Below are 22289 nucleotides of genomic sequence, written 5' to 3'. Positions count from 1 at the left end.
GTGAGGAAAAACAAATGTTCCATTTCATAACGACACTAATCACATGATCTGTGGTTCCTCCCTGTTCCTTTTCAGTTCCTGGCCACGCCATTTTGACCAGACTGCGAATTAGTTGCTATTTGATTGTGCTGCATTCGTACCATCACAGAAATAATCATGGGTAGGAAGAAGAAGAAGCAAATGAAGCCATGGTGTTGGTATCCTTTTGCAAAATCGTCTGTCACCGGCTTATCGACTGAATACTTAAACCGGGAACTCATTATGTTGCTGTCGTGTGGTTTTGATGTCAAATGCTCTGTTCAAGACATGTAATTGTGCTAGCCACCTTGCTAGTAGGTGCTAGTGCGTAGTGCATGTTTAGATTAGCTAGCTAACCTAAATTTACATTTATACGAGAAAAAAAACGACCTTATTTTAATTTCAATGAAAGTCATTGCAAGTATTACGATAGTTAGAACCTTTAGCTGTTGTGTGTTCGTACTTGTCTTCTCGCCATCATAGTGTTTATCTTGTTTAGTGTGTGACATTAGCTAACGATAACGTTAACTGTGTTTGTTTGTAGTCCTTTAATCTTTAGATAGATTGTTATTGACAGTTCAGGAAAAGTGCACACCATAGATAATCCTTAACTGCTAAAACAGGTATTGCAACAGAGATTTCGACGACGAGAAAATCCTCATTCAACACCAAAAGGCGAAACATTTCAAATGCCATATATGTCATAAGAAATTGTATACGGGTCCAGGTTTAGCTATTCATTGTATGCAGGTAAGGGAAATTGCTATGAATAGCCTTGAAGTGACACCAATGTTTAATTTATGCAAGCTAGATACGTTGTTTACGGCTTTCTGTGTAATCCACAATTGTTTGAAATATCTGGTATGGCTGTTTATAGGTACACAAAGAAACAATAGATGGTGTCCCTAATGCCATCCCTGGTAGGACTGACATTGAGTTGGAAATATATGGCATGGAAGGAATTCCTGAGAAAGATATGGAGGAGAGACGACGTGTTTTGGAACAAAAAACACAAGGTATGTCATTTTCTTACTGCCTTGTTATGTGAGCTTCCCAATGGATAATGGATACAGTTCATACTTCATATCACACATTTGTAGCTAAGAACAGCCAGCGTCATTAAGTTAATGGTTTGAACTGGTCAGCGCCAGGCACAGACAGGCAGTGTTCTCTTATACGCAATTTTAGTCCAATGGTGAATGTGCGTTGCACAGTCTAATTCTTGTCATTTGGCCAACAGAGAGTCAGAAGAAGAAGCAGAACCAAGATGACTCAGATGACGACGATGATGATGAGGCCGGGCCTTCCTTCCAGCAACCAGCTGCCCAGCCCCAAGCTGCATATGCGCCCCCCATGACCCAAGCAGGCATGCCTCCAGTGCCAGCTGCACCAGGGATGCCACCAGGGGGCTATGCGGGTACATTCCACAAGTATTCTGTGTTCTTATCATGTGAAGCCAACCCACGGGAAGTCATGCCATGCATTGTATTATTAATAAAGGGGATTTTAAGTTGCGTTAATTGGTTGTATTTGATATGCCTGTGTTCAGGTATGCCCCCAATGATGCCTGGTGTTCCTCCTATGATGCCAGGAATGCCGCCTGTCATGCCAGGCATGCCACCAGGGTAAGACTGTGTGCTTTACAATGACCTTGGTTTGGATTTTGGAAGATGTGAAGATGAAGATATGTCTGACCCAGCATTTCGTTCTCAACAGCATGATGCCAATGGGTGGAATGATGCCACCAGGACCTGGAATGCCACCTATGATGCCAGGCATGCCACCGGGTGAGGGGTCTTTGTAGTTTCTCCCCTTTTCTCCCCGATTGCTTAAAGGAACAGATAAGTAGTGAGTAGTGGTGAAAGGGTTGGTACTAAACCTCCTGCTGCCTCTGTGTCTTACCAGGAATGCCCCCACCGGTGGCCCATCGGCCTGGCATGCCCCACATGGCGCAGGGTCCTCCGTCCGCAGTCCCAGGCATGCTGAACAGACCCGCCATGCCCACTGCCACCGCATCCTCAGCCCAGCCGGCGGTCACCAAGCCCCTGTTCCCCAGCGCAGGACAGGTGCAGTACAGCCTACTCTCACTCTGCTACTGCATGCCTCTGAGTGTGCTTTATAACACACCCCTACTACAACCCCTCAGGTTGGACTGGACAATTAACTGAAATTGTATTAAAACTGATATTTAGAACATCACATCACATCAAAAAATCTTGCTCATGTCAGTTAGTTAATGCTTTCTCCAATGTGTGCATTTGAGAACTTAAAAAAAAAAAAAAAAAAAAAAAAAACATTGGGTGGTGGTAGGTCTCATGTCTCCATTTCAACTAATGTTTGTCAGAGTTCACTCGAAGCGAAGACGGTGGTATGGATAACATGAACACAAACCCTGAGCCAACAAGCCTCAACCCTTTGCAATTTAAACCTAAAAAGTCAGTGCCTTCGCCATTTTTACGGTACATTATCAGAGAACTATGAGGGCAGAGGAGAAAAATGTGTGAAAAATAAGTAATGGAGGTAGCCTAATATCGCCCAGTCCTACCCTCAGTTTCCCTTGGAGACAGGGTCAGAACAGAGTTACTCGTGTTACTCATTGGGTAGTAACTGAAGTTATTTTAGTGCTCTGTACGTGATACAGTGTCAGTAATATTGCACTTTTCAGGAGTTGTATTCTTGGTGTTAAGCCAAATTTCTTTTACACCACCCTCAATGTGAGACGCCAACAACTTACCAGTGTGTGTTTGTATGTGTGTGTTTATATGTTTGTTTTTGTTGTTGTTTGTTTGGTTTGGTTTGGTTTTGCATTCTCTGCTCTTATGTTCTTATGCCACAGATGGGAACTCGGGCTCCAAGTACAAGTACACCCTCAGCGAGTGTCGACACTTTGTCTGCATCCTCTAAGCCTCTGTTCCCTAGCACAGCACAAGTACGCAGTAGCGTGACTGAGTTTGTGAAGCTACAGCTTCACAAAACTCCTCCCCAGCATGTAGCGCACACGCTTTAGGTTTCTAGTGCTTACGGGGGTGGGGGTTTATGCTGATCAGTAGTGCATAATGTTTCAGTGATAGATTTCCTGTTTTAGAGATGTTATATCATTTGGTGCGTTTTGACGTAATGCCTTCTATGTTTTGCTGCTGCATGTTGTTGTGCAAATGTTGTGGAAATCTGCAGAGTTCAAGAAAAGTTCACAAAGAGATCTGCAAATGTGTCCTTAATGCCCTGGTCAAACTCGGCCAACAGTAATAAGCAAGAATGCAGATGAGCATGCAGATTTCTGTGAGGGACCCTTTTCTGCCGCATTTTGACTTTCTTTGCCAGAGAGTTATTAGATGGTGCATAAAGTAGTGCTTTTGAGGCTGCCCTACAGAGCATGTCCTAGAAGTACAAACAACGTAGTCACGTATACTGTATGTGTGTTAGCATTTAGAAAGTTTGATGTAGTTGACGTAGTCATTATGGGCTTTTTGTGTTCCACACTCATGGTCCTATCTCTCCTCACGTCTGCGCAGGCTCAGCAAACGGGTTCTGGTGCGGCCGGGGCCGACATGAAGGCCCTGAGCACCCCAGCTACCTCCTCTGACCCGGCCAAGCCCACGTTCCCCGCCTACACTCAGTCCACTGCCCCGGCAGCCGGCTCTGGCTCGGGCAGTACCGTATCCAAACCGCCCACTCCCGTGACCAGTAAGCCTGCCACACTCACCACCACCAGTGCAACCAGTAAGTTGATGCACCCCGATGAGGACATCTCGCTGGTAAGTGTTCATTTTCTGCCCTCTATCCCTCCAAAGTAAGTGCATAGAAGCAGTAGATTGTTTTACCACTGTGGTATTGTTATTGAAAGTTTTCATTGACATGATTTTTTCATTATTATTTTGTCCATTATTGTCTTTTATATGATGGTGGTGCGTAGTTGATTGATAGAAGTGCAAATGAACACTGAAGCCTTCATTTGTCTTCGTTATTTGTCTCTTCTAATCATTTGGCTTATGTTTGTCAGGAGGAAATCCGAGCTCAGTTGCCCAGATACCAGAGTAAAATGCCCCGGGCGGGGCAGGCCGCCATGGCTAGCCCGCCTGTTACCCCCATGAGTGGAATGATTCCCCCTCAGCAGGGCTTGCCACCTCAACAGCCAGGTGTGCGGCACCCCATGCATGGTAGGGCATCTAGCCGGATTGCCTCTCTAACTCTCTTAGCCATCATTGTAGACAAGGAAATGGATCTAACTGAGTGTGTCTGTTCACAGGGCAGTATGGTGCTCCACCCCAAGGCATGCCAGGCTACATGCCTGGTGGCATGCCTCCTTACGGGCAGGGGCCGCCCATGGTGCCCCCTTATCAAGGAGCACCACCACGGCCGCCCATGGGCATGAGGCCTCCTGTCATGTCACAGGGAGGTCGCTTCTGAAGCCCCCAACCAACCAACCAACTGCCTGTCTGCAATAGGTTTGGAGATTCATCCATTTTCTCATCTAGTGCTGTTTATTTAGTTGCCAAGTTGCCAGTAACGGTAAATGTAAATTCTACTTGCGCTTGTGAGAAAAAAAAAAAAAAAAAAACTGGGTGAGGAGAGGAAAAAAAAAGCTTAACAACGCATGGGACATTTGCATTTGAAAAACAACTAAGAAAAGAAATGAAAGCATTTTCTCTTCATCTGCACCTGATGGAATCTGTTGTTGCAAAATCATACTGTGTGTGTGTGTGGCTTTTTTCCCCTCTTATGTTCCATTTAGGTTTTTAGAAGTGTAGTAAATATGGTTCGTAATGTTTTGAAGGCGCTGGAGTTACATGAACAGGCCCTCCTTAAACAAGGCAAGTCCCTGTAAATACATGTACTGTGCTTATTATCTGCGAGGCCTTCACAGCGCCCTTAGGTGCTGTTGGACCTCTGTGTCCCCAACTGAGTTTGGTGAGGGCTTCCTCAGGTAGCTGTTGTGTCTTGTCTGCTTGTCCACCTTTTATTTAACCTCAAAAAATCTCTTCAATTCAGTTTCAAAGTAAATCTGGAAAAAAAACAAAAAACAAAAAAAAACACGGTCACACACTAAACTGTTTCTGTGAATTTGATTTCTGTACTGCTGTAAGACTCTACCCCTTGTAATAAAACATGTTGAAAACTTAAGACTGTTTTTTCATGGCCGTGGGGAAAGGACTCCGTCAGCAAGGTTTGTACTTTGAGTTTGTTACAAAACTGCAGGCTCAGCTGAACTTACTTGAATGGAAATGTGTGTGGATCCAATGTTGTGCTATTTCTTTCTCTTTTTCTTTAAGAACCACTGAAGTGTATGTCTTGAGTGGTATTGGTCATCCACATTGTAAATGTTGCCACCCTGCAGATCTGGGTTTGAAAGGATGTAGTTATTTTTTAAACTCCTCAGCAGGGTGGGGAGTGCAGTCCACAGCATTGAAATTGTCCTCCAGTTGCAGGGTTGGCATTTATGAATATGGATGCTCCCAATCACCAATGAGATTGCTCTTGCATGGCTCTCTGTTGTGAGACACTGAAAAATATAATTGTGCTTTTTCCCCCCCGATTCTGATCTTTTTTTAAAAAAATATATATAGTTGTATATTTCACTGTACATTCAGATGGGTTGTAAAAGTTATGCTCATCCGAAAGCAAAACCTAATATCCATCTTAATAGTTAGGATTATCTGGTATCATTGATTATTTTTTTATTTTATTACGCTCTTGTGAATTTAGTGTTTTACGTGGCCTTTTGGATGCATAACTTCACAGCGCCTAAGAGTGCTTTTTTTTTACAGTTAGAAGGTGTTGAAAGACGTGGCTGATGTGCTAAACTTAAGATCTCTCTTCCCCCTCCCCTCTGTAGCTATGCCATGGAACTGGCAGAGGCAGAGTCTTGAGGGTTGCTCTGGTCAGGCCGAGGCAAGTCCGTCCTTTTTTTTCCTCCCTCATTCTCCTGTCCACTCCAGGGGCCCTCACAGCCCTCAGGGCTGTTGGATGCCTGCGTCCCCAAACTTGCAGCAAGTTTGGCGAAGGCCCCTTGGATCTGTTCACTGTAGGCACTGCCACTGACTAACCGCTTCACTCATGCAAGTTCCTTGTCACTATACATTAGTTTTTAGTTTGGGTGGGATTAGTTGGTAATTGCATAGACAAAGCAAATGGCTCCTCCTTGACGTTGTTGGGATTGGCAAATGTCGTGTAGTTTATGAAATGGTGGCTCAGTGACAAAATCTGAGTACAGATTTTACCTGGTAAAAAGAGGGGTTGTAACTAAAGTGACCTTACCCACTGTAATATAGGTCCATCTCATGTGATCAGGCAGTTTATTCTTAACAGTTACAAACACCTCTCGCCCATTGTAAATCAAACTTGCAAACATGCAGCCATGTCATGTATTAGAACAGCACTACCAAGAACAGCAGCACCATCCCCACTACCCTTACTGCCCTCTGCCCAAAATTAACACTAAGAAGCCACATGTCAGCCAGCTGTTCTCTGTACTGAGTGAAGTGTGAAACGATTCAAACACATGGTCCATGTCATTCATGTGCTCTTTGTTTCCATCAGCTGACCAACAAACAGCATTTCAGCACTCGCTATTAGCTGGTCAAAGTCGAGAGTGTCGCCACTACAGGTTAGTTTATCCTGTAAGTATCAGACTCGGGCTAGCATAGTTCTGTCTTGTCATGTTCAGGCATTAGCAGCTGTAATTGTTGACAAAGGACTGGACACACATTGTCCCTTTTTGAACTTGTAGTACCACATTGGGTTTTTTTGGACTCTGTAACATGTAACTTAACACAACCACAGTATTAGTGCATGCAGTGTATGTGGATTTCCCACTTTTGTGATGCAAGCCTCTGGGGAAAGTGGCGTGAGTGTGAAGCGTTTGTAAGCTCCATCTAATCCTGTAGTACCTTTGATTCCTCTGATCCAGCCGTGTCACCCCCGAGGCAGGGATTCAGGGTCTGCTAACAGACTTTTTTGGTAAGTACAGGTGAATCCAACATTTTGGTGTCAAATCGTGTTAGCACAGGAGGTCAGAGACTTGAGTCGGGGGTGGGGGTGTGTGTGTGTGGGGGGGGGGGGGGGGGGTTAATGGAATGACGTCTCAAACAGGTAGGACTTTTACCTGATAGTTCTCAGACATTACCCTGGCATTCATCAAGAATTGCTCCAATGTGTTTGTAATGCAGTCAGTTCAAACATGGGAAGGTACATAGTGCTTCATTAAATACATCATCTTGTAGGTCCTCCTCTTCGTTACTTAATGATGTCCTATGTACTTGGAGAGGGATTTTTTTTTTCCGAAGCATGTAATGGAATTCCCTCCACACATATTCCTCTTTTTTAATTTCTTCAGCACTATTTTATAAATTCTTAAAGGCTTACAAATCTCCTACCCATGTCCTCCCCTCCAGGGGCATCCCTCTTAAAGCCCCTGTTTCTGTTAAGAGCTGTGGGCTACTTGGCATCTTATTAAAGTGTCCTTTAATTAGATCACTGGGGTCAGGGAGTCTGCTGTAAACCTGATGAGCACTTTCAGACCTGTCAGACTTGTTCTTTGTTACCTAAATGTAGAGCTCTCTTGTGGTCATCTTTCACTGTAAGTTTTAGAAAGTGTCTTGTACATCATTGATCCATATTGTATGTTTCTCCAAATCCCATTAATTGCACCCAGCTGTAGCAGAAAATTCCCCTTCCCACTTTTGCTCCTCTGATCTGTTAAATCAGGAATTACTTATCATTAAGAGTTGTATATATTCTGTAATATCTAAGTATATTATTCTGTCCTGTCTATAACATGTCATGTATTTATTGCACAGAAACATGCATTTTTGCCACGTTGGCGCTTAGAGGGTTAAAAGTTTCCATTTTTTTGATGGTTATAACTGACAAATTCTTCTCTAAAGTATCACATTGCAGAGTATCAGTATGGCACCAAATGAGCAATTCTTTTTGACTGCCACTGCATTTTGACTGTTGTTGTCAGCATAGAGGTTTTGGTTGGAACATCATGAATGTGCTTCAGAAATATATTAGACTAACAGTACTGTGCAAAAGTTTGTTTTAGATGTTTTTTATGATGGTAGGAAATGTAACATTTTATGTAAGTACAATAGACGTTTTGGCAAATTCCACTGAGACGTATATAATTAAAGAAACAAAGTAAGAGTACTAGACCACATTGTTGATTTAAAAAGCTAAAGGCAATTAGTTATAGTTTTTAGTTTTTCAAACCAGTGTAACTATTGCATGAAGAAACAAAAAATCTGAATAAATCCACTGAAGAACTACAGCTGTAGTTTTCTTAAAACAAGGCTTGCTAGGCTACCTCTTAGGAAATTGTGAATGCAGGCAAATTGATGCTGTTTTGTTAGTTTTTCAAACCAGTGTAACAAAGAATCAGAATAAACCCACTGAAGAACTATGTTCTCTTAAAACATTATAGGGCACACCGAATGTTGCTTTGATTTTGGTATTGTTACAGTAAAAAGTATTCATACTAATGTCAGTGTTTTTGGAAGAACCTTCATGATTCTTTCTTTCACAAGTGCTTAAACCTTGCACAGTACTGTAACTTCACAAGTGAACACGAGTCAAACGTATTTGCCATCAATGAAAGTAAATACACAGTCCTGAAAGTTATTTTAAAAAAGTCAAAGGCACACATGATGCAAAAAAGACCTTAATCTAATTTATTATGTGCGACTGAACAAAATGTGCACATAGGCGTAGGTCACTGCAAATATCAAATAGGTCCATGATCAGTTAATTACAGTTAAGCATACATGTCGTAAATGTTAAGCCGTTTCCCTGGACCGCTGGCTGTTACGGTACGTTGAAAACCCATACCATTCTACTTTGTCTTTCCTTATAGGAAGACAAACAATGTCAATTGTCAACTTAAGACAGGTCTGAGTCTGAATCATGTTAACATTTTCCAAATAGGCAATTAATCACTAAAAATACCTCACTAAGATTTATACATTAAATAACCTGTTTTTGAGATATAGTTGCACTTTGGCGCCTTTGCCAAAAAGGTATATTTCAAGAAATTTCTCAGTAATAGCATTTTTAAACATTTGCTCTTTTTTGTGTGCTTTAATGCAGTTGGTGTTGTTTTACTGTTTGACAGTTATTTGATGCACTTCTGTTGCACCAGCTTTGTCATCTACATGCCTAAAAGTTATAAATGTATGAACATGCTTTGAATTGAAATGGCTGAACAAATGAACTGCTAGTTTTAACTAAATAAACAAACTTTATTTGACCCCACGACCCTGTTCCAGTGGTCTTTTTGTTGTCTGATTTGCTATCTCCTCCAACCTATTGTGACGTAACAAGATTGTGATTTTTTTTTTTTTTAGGCAGACTTCCTGTTTGAAGGTGGAGCATGCCTCTGTTAATCTAAGCAGTCAGGGCGTTCATGACTTCAGTGCCACACAATATTCACAAAAGCCAGTATTTTGTCATTCGTGATTACGCAGGGTTTAGGAAGCTGAGTTCATGTTCTTGATCTTTACTTTAACCCCAGCATGAGGATCCTCAGTTCCGTGCTTTGGATATTAGGCATTCAAGCTATCGGTATGTTGCTTCTCCATAAATAATACTTATTTATAATTGATTTATAAAACTCTTTCCCTTTGTGGGACTCGATTTTTAAAACGTAGGCTATTTAAAACTTTTTAGTGAAACCCTTAGCACAGATCAACAAAATACTGTCTTTGCTGTGTAATGCATTTGTTTCTTGGTGCTAAAATAATTTTCATTAAAATAAATGTTCAGTGTGCTCATTTAGGGGCAGTACAATCCTCATACACTATCTTGCCTCTCCGCTTCATAAGGTTGGACTGCTCCAGTCTGGTGAAATGCCTGTCTAAAGATGACTGTTTCAGATGTTTCAACAGTTACATAGCTTACTTCATGGATGCGCATCAGACGAGACTTTCTTGTAACAATCTAATCTTGTAGGAATATGTGATCATAATGCCATGAAAACAGATGGGCAGCTTGGCCATTAGCACACCTCTGCTTAAGGTCGTTTTTTTGGTTGCACTGCTGGTTCTCAGTTGTCTTTATTGCAGTTTAATGTTTATTGTCTCAGATATGTGTTGAAGCAGATGGAAATGAAATTGACAGCAATTTTTTATCTTGGATAAGATGACCACTTTGAAGTGGTTTTCACAGTTTTGCACCACAAACAAAAGGGCTCACACACAAATTCTTATCATTTTCAAATGCAGTTCACAGATTAGTCATGATTACCCTGTCTGCATTGAAGTGTAACTCCCATCTTGGACCCTTACTTCTCAGAGAAACAAAATTGCATTGTACAAAGCAAACCCTTGAAGAAGGAAAGGTCTTCACTCCACAAACCAATGACCAGTATATTTTTGGTCTGGACTTGAGACCACCCTCTTATGTAAAGGTTATGATTACACTAAAAGCTTTTGCAGCAATAGGCCTATCTTTGTAGTGGTAGTCTATTGAAAAATGAAGTGCTGCCCTTGCCTGCAATATTTCTTGTATGTTTCAAAGAACTGAGAAACCGTTTAGTTCAGTTCTAACATAGGAAATGTGGCAGACTGTGTATCCTGCCACTGTGCAACGCCACTGGTATATTTATATCCAGTCACAGAACTATTTTCACTATGCAAACATTTTGGCAGTTTGCCAAAAGTTAACTTAGATCTTCAGAGTGGCGAGGGTGCTGACATTAAACTTTGAAATATTCAAAAATGCGATGGTATAAGTGAAGGAATGTTCTCTCTGAGCAGTGTAGTCCAAAAGTTCTTCTCTGCATTTTATCTCAAGAACTTTATCTCAAGTGTTTTTTGAAAAAGTAGATCCAGCAAGTCAAATTATATCCTAATTAATCTATTTTTCCCCAGCATCCAAGGAAGTTCTGTATATCCAAACAACAGAAGGAGAGTCTGTGACCATTTACAGTGAACCAGAAGAGAGAAGAGGACAACTGATTGAGTTTTACCTGGAGCACACAGCCACTCAGCCAAAGAGGCAGGTCATCTTCCTGTCTGAGAACGGCGTAAAGGAAAGTCAGTCTTACACTGGCCGTGTCCAGACAAGTGGAATAGCATCTTTTCCAATAAATGTAAACATCTCTCAGTTGCGCCGCACTGACACTGGCCTGTACACAAGCAGGTTTATTAACAAAGGCTCCTCATCCAATCAAGATGTCGAGGGCAGCACTCAGCTCTTTCTTTATGTTAAAGGGGCAGGTGGGTTGATCTTCTGAAGCATCCTGCATGCTCTTCGATGTGTGGATACAATGTTGTGAATGAATCTTTTGAATGTTACAACATTTGATCCTAAATGTGCTCTGCTTCTACCGAAAACACTAAACTTTTCTTTGATTTCTTAACATTTTGATTGGAAGATATTTGATCCATAGAGCAATCAACAAGTCACTGAGATGGAGGTAAAAGTGCGGTTTATAAAGTGAACACTGTTTTTCAGACGAAGATGGGCCTTGCCAGTGCAGTCGCTACACATCTCTGCTGTATGCCATCTCTGCAGCAGTAGCCCTGCTCTCTCTCCTGCTCACTGGCTTCTGCCTGATGCAACATGTAAGTACGCTCTGGCCTCCTCACCTACTCCTCAATCAGCAGTCCCACACCAAATCCAAAACTAAATAGAATTATTGGGTTGGATTGGCTGGATTCAGTTCCCCTCGAAAGCTTTGTCGCAAAGTGAATAGTGTGTGTCCATAAATAATGCAAAGTGGACATAAATAACACTCATGTCAACTCAGGAGAAAAGGTCTCTGATCTAAAATTACAGCCCACTTGCAGAAACATAGCCTAGATAAAGTTGTTGGCATACTGAAAGGTGGGTGAAAGGTGAAAGACAGATTTCAGCTAGCAAAAAAAAACAAAACAAAATACAATCGAACAAACAAAGAGATAGCTGAAATCTGTTTTTCACCTGGCCAATTGCCTGTTGAAATTGACACAAAATGTGTTGTCCCTGAGCACACTCAGCAGATGTGTCATTTTTAACACATAACTTTAACATATACAATTAAAATGAATATTAATGTATCATATAGGCTACTGTAATATGTATAGTTTTTTTCTCTATTACTTCCAAACTTATTATGCACTTTATTTTCTTTTGGATGTAGAGCAAACAGAGGCCGAGTTCAAAGCCTCCACCACCAATGAATGACATTTACGAGGTGATGTCCATAGGACAGCAGGGGAACCTTGTGACCCAGAATGGCCAACAGATGGCTACCCAGCAGGAGGACATGAACATATATGCCACACCTAACCTGACACCTGTGCAGGAGAATCAGTATGCAAATCCTCAGACTTTAAGGCCCAGCCTTCAAACTCAGACGTCTGTTCTGTGACAGCTCTCAGATCATTTGAGGAGTCCTTCTTTGAGGACAGATTCTAAGAGTTCTTGATGAATACTGATCAGGACAGTTTAATCAAGCAATGTAATCGTTTATTTGGGCAAGTTAAGATGCAATGCATGTTGCTGTATCCCTCAATACATCAAATTTCTGATGAAAGGTGCCGAGGGGAATTGGTGACCCATAAGTCTTCCCAATTTTATTACTAGTGGGAGATTCTATAGCCTACATTAAAACAATGTGGAACATCATCTTTAGAATACCATGTTTTGTATGACTGTAGAGACAATGTTATCTGGCCTTGGTAAAACTTAGGCTAATTAATTTGCTGCTTATGTTATGGTGGGCTGCTGGTTATGTGGAAGTTAAACAGCTTGGGCTGATCAACATTTCACTTTAACCTATAGCATGTATGGGAGAGAGGACTGGTGTGCAGTAAAGACAATGTACAGACAATGTACATACAATACTTGTTCTACAATACATCACATATAATTTGATAGTTTATGTAACTTATGAGTCTTGAAGAACACAACTTTTGGCCAAGAAAAAATGCAATTTATTAACTGTTTGTAATAAGCTCGATAGTTCAAGAAAACATTTTTTTCTGCTGCATGTCATCAACAATCACATTCTAGGAGGACAGAGAGAAAGGAAAAGAAAATCCAAATGATTCAAAGCCACTGACTCATCCTCTGAAAATCTCAGTACAGACATTTTCCTTGACATTGTAAAACAAAAAAGGCAAAAATGCCACCCCATTTTACCCAAAACCCTACCCATAATTCCTGTCAGAGAAAAAGTACACCCTTACAACTCTTTTTTTTTTTTCTTAGACGGGCTACATTAAAAACCCACAGTGTTCTGCTCCAATGAAATGTTCATTGGTTTAGGAATACATAGCATGGCAATGAAAGATAAAAGTGGGGAAAAGGGGGATATACTCGAAAGAAGGACTTATTTTGGGTTGGGGAGAGGATCCAGAGGTGAAGTGCAACACCCTAATAAGGAAAGCCCAAGGTGCTCTCCCATGCCCCCAACAACTTGTGCATAGATCATGATCCTTTAAAACCAGCATCTTAGTCCTTCCTTATCAAACAATAGTCCATGTTGATGCAGACACCCTTCAGTGAAAGTCCTCTCCTTAGTCGTTTCATACCCGCCATGACAGGGAAATTATGGGAGAAGAGACAAACATTATAATGCACAAAACTCCTGATTTCTGACAGGAAGGGACCTCATATGAAAATACAAGAGATTGCAAACATCCAGCAAACTTGTGTGTCTATTTTGCCGTCCATTTCACTATCAAAAATCCTTGATCATTTTTGTTTAAAATGTAAAGCATTTTTTTCCATATAATAGATATCTTAGATATATATAAAGCACTCATCTTTTTCTTTTAGAGTTCATTATTTGGTAAATATGTACTGTATCTGCTACGGATTTATCAGAGACAATGAACTTTATCTGCTGCTGCTTCTGAAATTCATAACCCTCGACAAAAATTTTTTGTCGTCCTTTTTGTTTGTTCTCAAAAAAGGAACATTAAAATGTCATGGAGGTGGTGCTCGAGAGCCCTAGCCATCCTGAGATGTTGTCCACTTTTTTTTCTTCTTCTGAGTGTGCAAGATGGTGAGCAACAATGCCTTTGTTTGCCAAGGAACAAAAACAAAAATGTCCATACACAGACATGAACAGGCTCTGTCAGTCAGAACAAAATGACAACATAAAACTTTATACATGAAATACAGACACAACACTGATCAGTCCCAGAGCTCGGAAATTAGCAAAATAATCTTCATATCATTACGTTTCATATTTTCATTTTATCCATTTCATATTGAAAGTTTGTTTTCAACCTGACAATTCCATTTGTAAAATTCTTTTCATCTAACTTCAGCAAGAAACAAAATGCTTGTAAACGCATTGTGGATGGCCTGACAAAGAGAGAAAATGGGGCAGTGGGGCTTAACAAATACTTGAGTGGACAACAAAGGAGATAAAATGGAAAGAACCATCAGAAAATAAAGCTAGAAAACACACTACAAAAGGTAGGCACCTCTGAAATGAGTCCTGCAATCACCTCCAGTTGACCTCCTGTACTTCTCTGGCATAGAGAGGACACATTTTACTTCTGTATGTTTATCTATGCCACAGTTCAAGAGTCTTTTTTTAAACAGCTTTTATCATTTTATTTTTTTTTTTTTTTTTCAATATTTTTCTTTTAATAATTGGGAGGGGGAAAAAACTGGTGCAATACTCATTATCTGCTGACCTTAAAAATGTTTTCTTACATTATTCCACAATAAAAGCCACTAAAAGGTAGATATAACATAGTACATATTTAATAATAACAAAGAGAAAACACACTTTTTTTGTATCTTGTGAAGACCTCGAGTAAACATTTACACGTGAATTGTCACCGCCTCCCCTCAGTTTGTTTGTCATTTCGTGGTGTACAATTAGCTGAACGAGGGTCAGCCGACACAGTCAGTGCAACGCTAGAAGCTAATAACAACATTATACATCAGAATATAGAGGATTTTGTTTTTCATGAGCGCAAAAAAATGAAGAAAAACCTAAAAACTATGAGACACTGAATAAAAAAATAAAAGAAACGGGTAATCCGCTGTAAATCGCAAGCACGCGTTCTTGTCTGAACCAACCCTCTCTTGGCATATGTATGCATACTATCACGTTCATCTAGCGTACAGTACACACAACCTTGTGCAAACACTCACATTAAACAGATGTAATTTTGCCATTTTTTTCCATAAAAAAAAACTTTTTTTTTTATTTTTTACTTATTTTGAACCAATATCAAAAAACTTGGAAGTGTATGAATGAGACAAAATTATTACAAAAAAGATTTCACATTTAATTATTGGCGCTTTCTTTTTCATTCAAGTATTGGTTTTATTTTCAATATCTTGTATCATATTGATATGTTTGAGGTCTTTTGACTTCTTTTTGGGAAATGGAGAGTGGGACAAATGAGTTTGAAAATGGGTGATTAAAACAGGGGCCTAAGGAAGAAGATTCATGTAAGAGGACAAACCTTGTTTTCCATTCTCACATAAATGTAAGATATTTATGTATATATAAGCCAGTGTGTGCATATTGTCCCTTAGCCCCTGCGGAGGTAGAGGCTCACATCCCCCGCTCCATGAGAAGGACTGGCCTCCCTCCACCCCAGTTCCACATATGATTGAGAAGCAGGCATTCCTCCAGTTACTGGAATCTGTGCCACTGAAAATTAAAGAAGGGGGTGGCCCAAAAGGGAGTCTATGATTCCATGCACACAATGGGAGCTGGTTTGCCACTTGTGGTGGGCTAGCTGCAGAGAGAGAGAGAGAGAGAGAGAGAGAGAGAGAGAGAGAGAGAGAGAGAGAGAGAGAGAGAGAGAGAGAGAGAGAGAGAGAGAGAGGGAGGAAGAGAAAGAGGATGCTGCCTCTCAGTGCTGGTGCAGCAGTTCGGAATCCTGGGGGCCTCTGAAATATTGCCCCAATCCCAGCCCATTCCCTCACCACCACAAAAACTTCTCATGGACCATCTTGCGGCCTCATGTCCAGTCTAGAATCAAGGCAGTTTCAGAGAACAGGCAATAGTGATTGTTGCTAATGTCACTCATGAATTAATATCATTGGGGGAAAAAAAGAAACAATTTGCTTCCTTCTCGTTAAGACTTGGTAACGACTGAGATGTGTCCCTGCTCTCCTGATCCATGGAAATGTAACTTTGTGTAATATGTTGGACCACCATCGAACCTTCTGTGCTAGTTGATCTATGGGGGGATGATGAAGGCCCTTTGGACAAAACCACTTCAGCTTACTGCTGAAACTTACACATGCTAAAGGACTCAATATACAGACACAATAGTAGACATAAAAAGTGCCAACATAAAAAGAGCGAAGGAGAGAGAGAGAAAAACAACTCCTTTTTTGGTTTAAAGAAAGATGTACCCGATGTGACCATCAACAGTGCACCTCAGCATTCTGGAATCCCTGTTTCGTTGGGTTGGTCCCAGGGACAAAGTTCTTGATAACTGGGACCAAACATTACTTGTCTCTGGGTAGCCCATAGCCTGCCATCCCATCGCCCTGCCTCTCCTCCATTCTCCCATAGGGTCCCTACTCTGTCAGAGATCTCTACAGACCTCGAGAAGGCGAAAGGTTCTGATATCTTTCTTGCCTTGTTCTTGCGCTGCTGGGCGTCTAGTTTCCACAACCCTTAACAACCGTTTCCATCCCTGGGTCAACTGTTTGTGTTGTGGCTTTCATGAACCTCAGAACATACTGCGTCAGTAAAATACACAGGAAGCTGCACCTAAAACGATCTTCTTCTCCACCGAGTCTGTTTGGCGGGGGATGGGTTTTGACAATAGAATCTAACCGGCTCATGTCATGAGCTAACCACAAATGACTCATGGTGTTTTTACAGGTGCGAGACTCGGACTGAGGACATCTGTGCATTAAGAAAAGAGCTACTTGCTTGGCTTCTTAGCTGATCGCTTCGAATAAGATGAGGATGGCTTGAATATAGAACATTCACCTCTTGGTCTTTGCATAGAAGTACGAGCTGCAGGTGTGCGAGTGAGGCGCGCTTCACTTTCGTGACATGAGAAAAGCACTGGCGGTTGGTGGCGGTTGGAGTGGAGAGTGGATGACGGGTGGCAATGAGCCGTGCCTGCCTTTTCGAGAGAAGCACCTGTATGGGGGTGTGGTAAACACGAGCACCGCAGAAGGAGAGGAGAGGATGTGACAGGCCAAGGGCCACCCAGCATAACCACTACTATGTCAACCTTTCAAAAACACAAAACAAACAAAAAATAGTCGTCAACAACAACAACAACAAAAAAAACCTTCGACATTTTGCCAGGGTTTGTTCTTAGAACCTCTGTCCATCAGTGAAGAGAAAAAACGAAAATGTATCGAGACGACGTTCAAATATGTAGTATTGATTTAGTGGACACCCAGCACGGGTTGCGCAGTACTGCGGTTGCACCTCTCGCCTAAGTGTTTTTGCGTGTGTGGGTGTGTGTGTGTGTGTGTATGTGTGTGTGTGTGTGTGGACACAGCAAGAAGCCAGGGAGAGAGGCTGGTGAGCAGCTACTTTGAAGACCACTGCATGGACAAAGCACGCATACACAATCTGTCCAACACACAAAAGATACCGAGAGACTGATTTTTCAAAACTCCATCACAAGAATAACCGCAACCTTGACCCACAGAAAAAAAAACAATGAAAAAAAAAACCCACTGGCGATTATCCAAACGACAGACAAGTGAAGACAAAAAACAAACAAATACACAAACAAAAAACACGCCAGATCTGTCCACCTCCAGCTAAAGTGATCTTTGCATGAGAGGAACGAGTAAATGTACGAGTCAAGTCTTTGAGCTGAGGTCGAGTGCTGGCACAGTAGTACCTGATTGGCCAGTTCTTAGAGAGCTGCTCTCTGCCAGGCTTGAGGACTGGGTAGGGTGGGGGGGTCGCAAAGGTCCAGACCGGATGGCGGTCGGAGGGTGTGCTAGGTGGGTGAGGGCAGGAGCTGGCAGAGAGCAGAGTGGCAGAGTCACCGCGTGGCAGGGGCCGCGGGCTCCACAGCAGATAGGCACTCGATGGCCACTCTTGTCATACAGGCTTGGCTGAGAGCCCACAGTCAGGGGGGCCCCAATGGGTGCTGGGACTTCGCCTGGCTGGCACCAGTACACCGAAATACGTCCTCCTTAGGAAAGGCTTTCAGAGCATTCCAACAGTGATATTTGTTTTTTTTTTTTTCAACTTTGATAAGTTTGAAAGACCAAAACCACTCAAAGTAAATCACGTGTCTGAACATCAATCAATCATATTGTTTTTCAGTCTTTGTTTTCTGATTTTTTTTTTTTATCTTCCCTTCATTTTGCTAGTTTTTTTTATCTTAAAAAAAAAAATAACCCTCATGGTCTGAGACTAAGATGGGATAAAAAGCAAAAATAGAAAAAGGGAGTTTTTTCCAAACCCTTTTTAGAAGTCATAGAACAGCCTCAAAGAGGATGTGGAGAAGCAGTGTCGATTGCTTTTTAAGAAGTTCATTCCTTTTCTCAGTGTTTGCCTCTCCATTCCACTGATTTTGTTGGCATTGACGGTAGAGCTTGGCTCTCGACACTAAGTGCTATAGGTACAACCTCCTTCCCCTCCATCGGTCTTTTATTAGCGTACATTTTGTTTTGTACCTGGTATGCCTACACAAAGTAGAAATAAGCGTGATTGGAATATTGATGAAAATGAAAAAAAAGGGGGGGTGGGATGGGTGGGGGTCTCCCGTCTTATTTGGTATGAAGCCTTTAAGGGCCTTTATGAAGTTTATGCTGGGTCACAATGGCTGGTTTGGGCTGACTGGGATTAAGGGCGTCAGGGTGGTTGAAGTGCTTAGTTAATTTCCATCCACCAGAATCAGGAACCAGATGAGTTGGCCTTCAGGGTTTAGCAGGACAAGGCTTAGGTAGGGTTGAGCTGGGTTGGGTTGATGGTTGCCGTGCTGGTCCTGGTTCGCTCAGAGACGGCCTGGCATTAGCGGTGTTTGGTTGGCGCGTGGATGGACGGAGGAGGCTGTGGTTGGCCCCTTTTGAAGTTGACGGGTTGGCAGGAATAGAACCAACTGAACCAGAGTTGTTTGCAGTAGTCCACTTCTTCGATAACACAAAACAAAAACAAACAAACAAAAGATAACAAAAAAAGCTGTGCAGCATCAGAGAAATCAAAGTGTTCCTGAAAGTAACATAGAGCAGTGGTTGATCATGATATTTGTCACACATACACCCCCCACACACACATACAGACACAAAATACATGCCCTTGGCCCCAGAACACCTGCTCAGACCCACTGCCAGACTACTGTGATAAGGAGTGACCTGCAGGAGGCCGAGGGATCAGGGCAGAGGGGTGTGGGCGTCCCATCCGAGGCCCGAGGTCAGGACGCAGGGAGGGGAACGGGGGAGTGTCCCCTTACCCGACCGTTAGAGATCTGGCCCATCTCTGGTAGCGTCACATTCCCCTCGTCCGACACCCTCCCGCCCACTCGCCCAACCCCAGCTCTGGCTCAGACACAAGGCTGTGCAATACTTCACCGGCAACATCCACTGAGGAGGGGTGTCGATCGGGAGGGCTGGGGGTTTGGGGTGGGCACTAGGGAGCAGTTAAGGCTAGTTTAAGTGCTGCGAGTGCGACAGAACCGGCAGAACCAGTGGGGACCGGTCCGAGAAGGTGCTGAAACTGGTTCCGCGGCTAGGATGGGCTTGGAATGATGTCTTACGGAGCTGGTCAGAGCCAGAGAGGGTGACTCAAATAGGGCCTTGAGGAAGTGAGGGGTGGGGGACTTCTGGTTTCATTTTTTTTTCATCAAAATGGCAGCTTGTCTCATCAGTTGTAGTCAAAAATACACATGAAAATCACACACACAAAACACATACACACCCACATCCCAGTACTCAGAAGAGTTTCAGTCTGTTAAAAACGTTTCCCTTTCCTGTTGTGTCTGTAGCCGGTGTCTCTTCTCAGTCAAAGTCTTAGAGAACACTGACCAAAAACATACAAAAGTAAAAGTCACAAAAAAAATCCCAAACAGGAATCCACCGAATTGACGAAACAAGGACTGAAGAATGGACAGAAGTCAAAAGAAGTAGAATGAACGTCAGCAGCCTCTACGACATGTATTGCCTCTGCCTCCCGTCTCGTATCTTACAGTTCCATTGACGCTGATTATCACCACAACATTTGCTTGGTTTTTTGCTCCTGTAAGTGAATTTTATGTTTGTTTGTCGGTCATATTCTTTTTTTTTTTGTTTGCAACTTTAAAAATACTCCTCCACAACCGGTAATCCCAGAGGGCAGTGGGGTGGGTGGTGTGGGCAGGGTAGGGTATGGAAGGACTGGGTGGAGTGGGATGGAGGATGGAGGATTGTGGGTGGGGGTGGGGGCAGGCAGCCTTAGGAACTTTCGTCTGTCTGTCCATCCGCCCCTCCCTCTACATGGACTCTCCACTCAGCAGGTCTCCAGGAAGCAGCGTGTTGATTGGGGTGGGGCTGCCCACCACCCTCCCATCCTCTCCCCCAGGGGGCCCCCACAGGCTGGAGTACTGCGGCACGGCCCCCCACAGCAATTCGCCCCCCGCCTTCCCAGGAGCCCCTCCACCTCCTACGATGTTGGCTCCCAGACCGCTGCCGCTGCTGGTCCAGTGGGCCATGGGGTTGTGGGAGGAGCCGGCCACGCCCATGCGCGTCTGATTGGCCGAGGGCTGATTGGCCTGCCAGCTGGTGGTGGGCGTGAGCGCCTGGCCCTGTGCAAAGAAGCGGTTCACCTCCTCCTCGCTGGCAAACTCCGCCAGGATAGTGGTGTTCCCCAGCACACACCTGCAGGGACAGACACACAGAGAGTTGGAGGGAGAAACATAATGCATTAACACAGTGGTTCCCAAACTTTTTTTTCCCCGCGTACCACCACCTACATCCTGACTCGGCTTGCATACCCCCGCCATCCGACACATAAAAACGTAACACATTCTATTGACGCATTCCAGGCATCAGGTTTAATTAGCCGCCCTACATGATAACAAATAACAAAATCAAAATGTGCTACTGGTCTATGAGCTCTCACACTAAAAAAACAGTGTGGAGAACAACATTATAAAACACAAAGAACAAAGAGAACATAGGCTTAAGATTAAAAAAAAAAAAAAAATCATTTTTTACACTTTACCGACATTACCCTTTTCTTTTACCACAGTTTGGGAATCCCTATATTAACATTTACGCAAAGACACATGGCTATGAGTCATCTGTGCATGTGTTGTGTTGGGGTGTGGGGGATTGGGACGCACATGTGCAGGGACTTCTGGGCTTTGGCGGCCTCCTCTTTGGAGCTGTAGCGCACCACAGCATGGCCCTGCGTCAGGTTCAGGTGGAAGGTGATCAGGGGCCCGTGCTGCATGCACAAAGTCCGCAGGGTGGAGCCGTCAATCTGTTTCAGACACACAAACACACACACACACAAACACAAACACACACACACACCAGACACAAAAACCACAAACACAACCACACACACAGAAGACAATTTCACACAGAGTCAGGCAAGCATGAGTCGAAAGCCGGTCAGGTGTGAATGCTGTGTTTGCGTATGATGTGGCGGCCCTGTGGCTTTGTGCTGCTACCTGAGGTGTGAGGTTTCTCAGCACCATCCAGCTGCTCGTCCTGCTGGAGCTGTCAGTGCTCCAGGTGGTACCTGGGAGGGACCGGGGAGGAGAGGAAATGAGCAAGGGGAGGGAGGAGAGGAGAGGAGAGAACAGACAGGAGAGGACAGGACAAGGGAGGAGGAGGGAGAGAGACATCAGTTAGTCACACAAAAAAAATGGCATGGAGTATGATACAATGATTTCACTTTAGAGTTTGAGTGTCAAAACAGCACTGAAGAGTATAGTTCTTATTCAAACAAGACACACATTATATTCTCAAATGAACATATCTGTGCATGCATAATTAATTTGAATGGGCAATGTGGAATTCTGTAGGCTTCAAGTTGCCTTGCTAGCAGCCACACAGGACACTTCCACTGACTTGCATTGTGTTCAACAGCGGCCACTTGTGGTACAACTTGGAATTACAAGATAGCCAGCCTGGCACTAGCTGGTTTGCATGCTAACTTCAGTGGATATCTGGACAACACGGACCATAGGCATTTTTGACATTATGGTTAGTTGTTCTTTTGACAAAACAGTCGTTTCGATCACAGGATAGTTAGACTATACTCTATTACACTAAAAAACCCTCCATATAGCAGCTTACAAAGTACAGTGTGCTTACTCTTGTTGCATAGTGTCCAGGAACTGAATAAATACTTCATCCCATCTCACATGCACATACATTCAACTGAAATT

At 42.9% G+C, this 22289-nt stretch overlaps 2 protein-coding genes across 8 annotated transcripts in view; one reads left to right on the top strand and one right to left on the bottom strand.

Moving 5' to 3' along the window:
- Positions 1-86: 86 nt before the first annotated feature.
- znf207a (zinc finger protein 207, a) lies at positions 87-13966 on the top strand. 7 transcript variants are annotated; one of them, XM_048245430.1, is made up of 16 exons: positions 87-197; positions 642-768; positions 896-1034; positions 1259-1435; positions 1568-1643; positions 1735-1805; positions 1924-2084; positions 2855-2947; positions 3531-3773; positions 4019-4175; positions 4265-4463; positions 4751-4829; positions 5852-6975; positions 10884-11231; positions 11470-11579; positions 12137-13966. In XM_048245430.1, exons 1-11 carry the CDS (start codon positions 157-159, stop codon positions 4423-4425), a joined length of 1446 nt encoding a protein of 481 aa, XP_048101387.1. In that variant the 5' UTR covers positions 87-156; the 3' UTR covers positions 4426-4463; positions 4751-4829; positions 5852-6975; positions 10884-11231; positions 11470-11579; positions 12137-13966. The 7 variants fall into 7 exon arrangements, with proteins under 7 accessions (XP_048101387.1, XP_048101386.1, XP_048101383.1 ...); XM_048245429.1 differs by having other exon boundaries at positions 4751-6975; XM_048245426.1 differs by having other exon boundaries at positions 4265-6622; positions 6926-6975.
- The window catches only part of tnrc6c1 (trinucleotide repeat containing adaptor 6C1), a 41726-nt gene continuing 32352 nt past the window's right edge, over positions 12916-22289 (bottom strand). Inside the window, 3 exon segments of the mRNA XM_048245487.1 lie at positions 12916-20766; positions 21234-21373; positions 21567-21637. Of these exon segments, the coding sequence (XP_048101444.1) occupies positions 20382-20766; positions 21234-21373; positions 21567-21637 (596 nt within the window). The 3' untranslated portion in view covers positions 12916-20381.

Source organism: Alosa alosa, chromosome 6, assembly GCF_017589495.1.
Source record: "Alosa alosa isolate M-15738 ecotype Scorff River chromosome 6, AALO_Geno_1.1, whole genome shotgun sequence".
Lineage (NCBI taxonomy): Eukaryota > Metazoa > Chordata > Actinopteri > Clupeiformes > Clupeidae > Alosa > Alosa alosa.
This window is presented reverse-complemented; position numbering and strand designations above follow the sequence as displayed.

Coding starts and splice junctions, on each gene's coding strand:
- znf207a (XM_048245430.1), top strand. CDS start 157: ATGGGTAGGAAGAAGAAGAAGCAAATGAAGCCATGGTGTTG. Junction 1,436..1,567: donor GCCACCAGGGGGCTATGCGG/GTACATTCCACA, acceptor GCCTGTGTTCAG/GTATGCCCCCAATGATGCCT. Junction 2,948..3,530: donor TGTTCCCTAGCACAGCACAA/GTACGCAGTAGC, acceptor ACGTCTGCGCAG/GCTCAGCAAACGGGTTCTGG.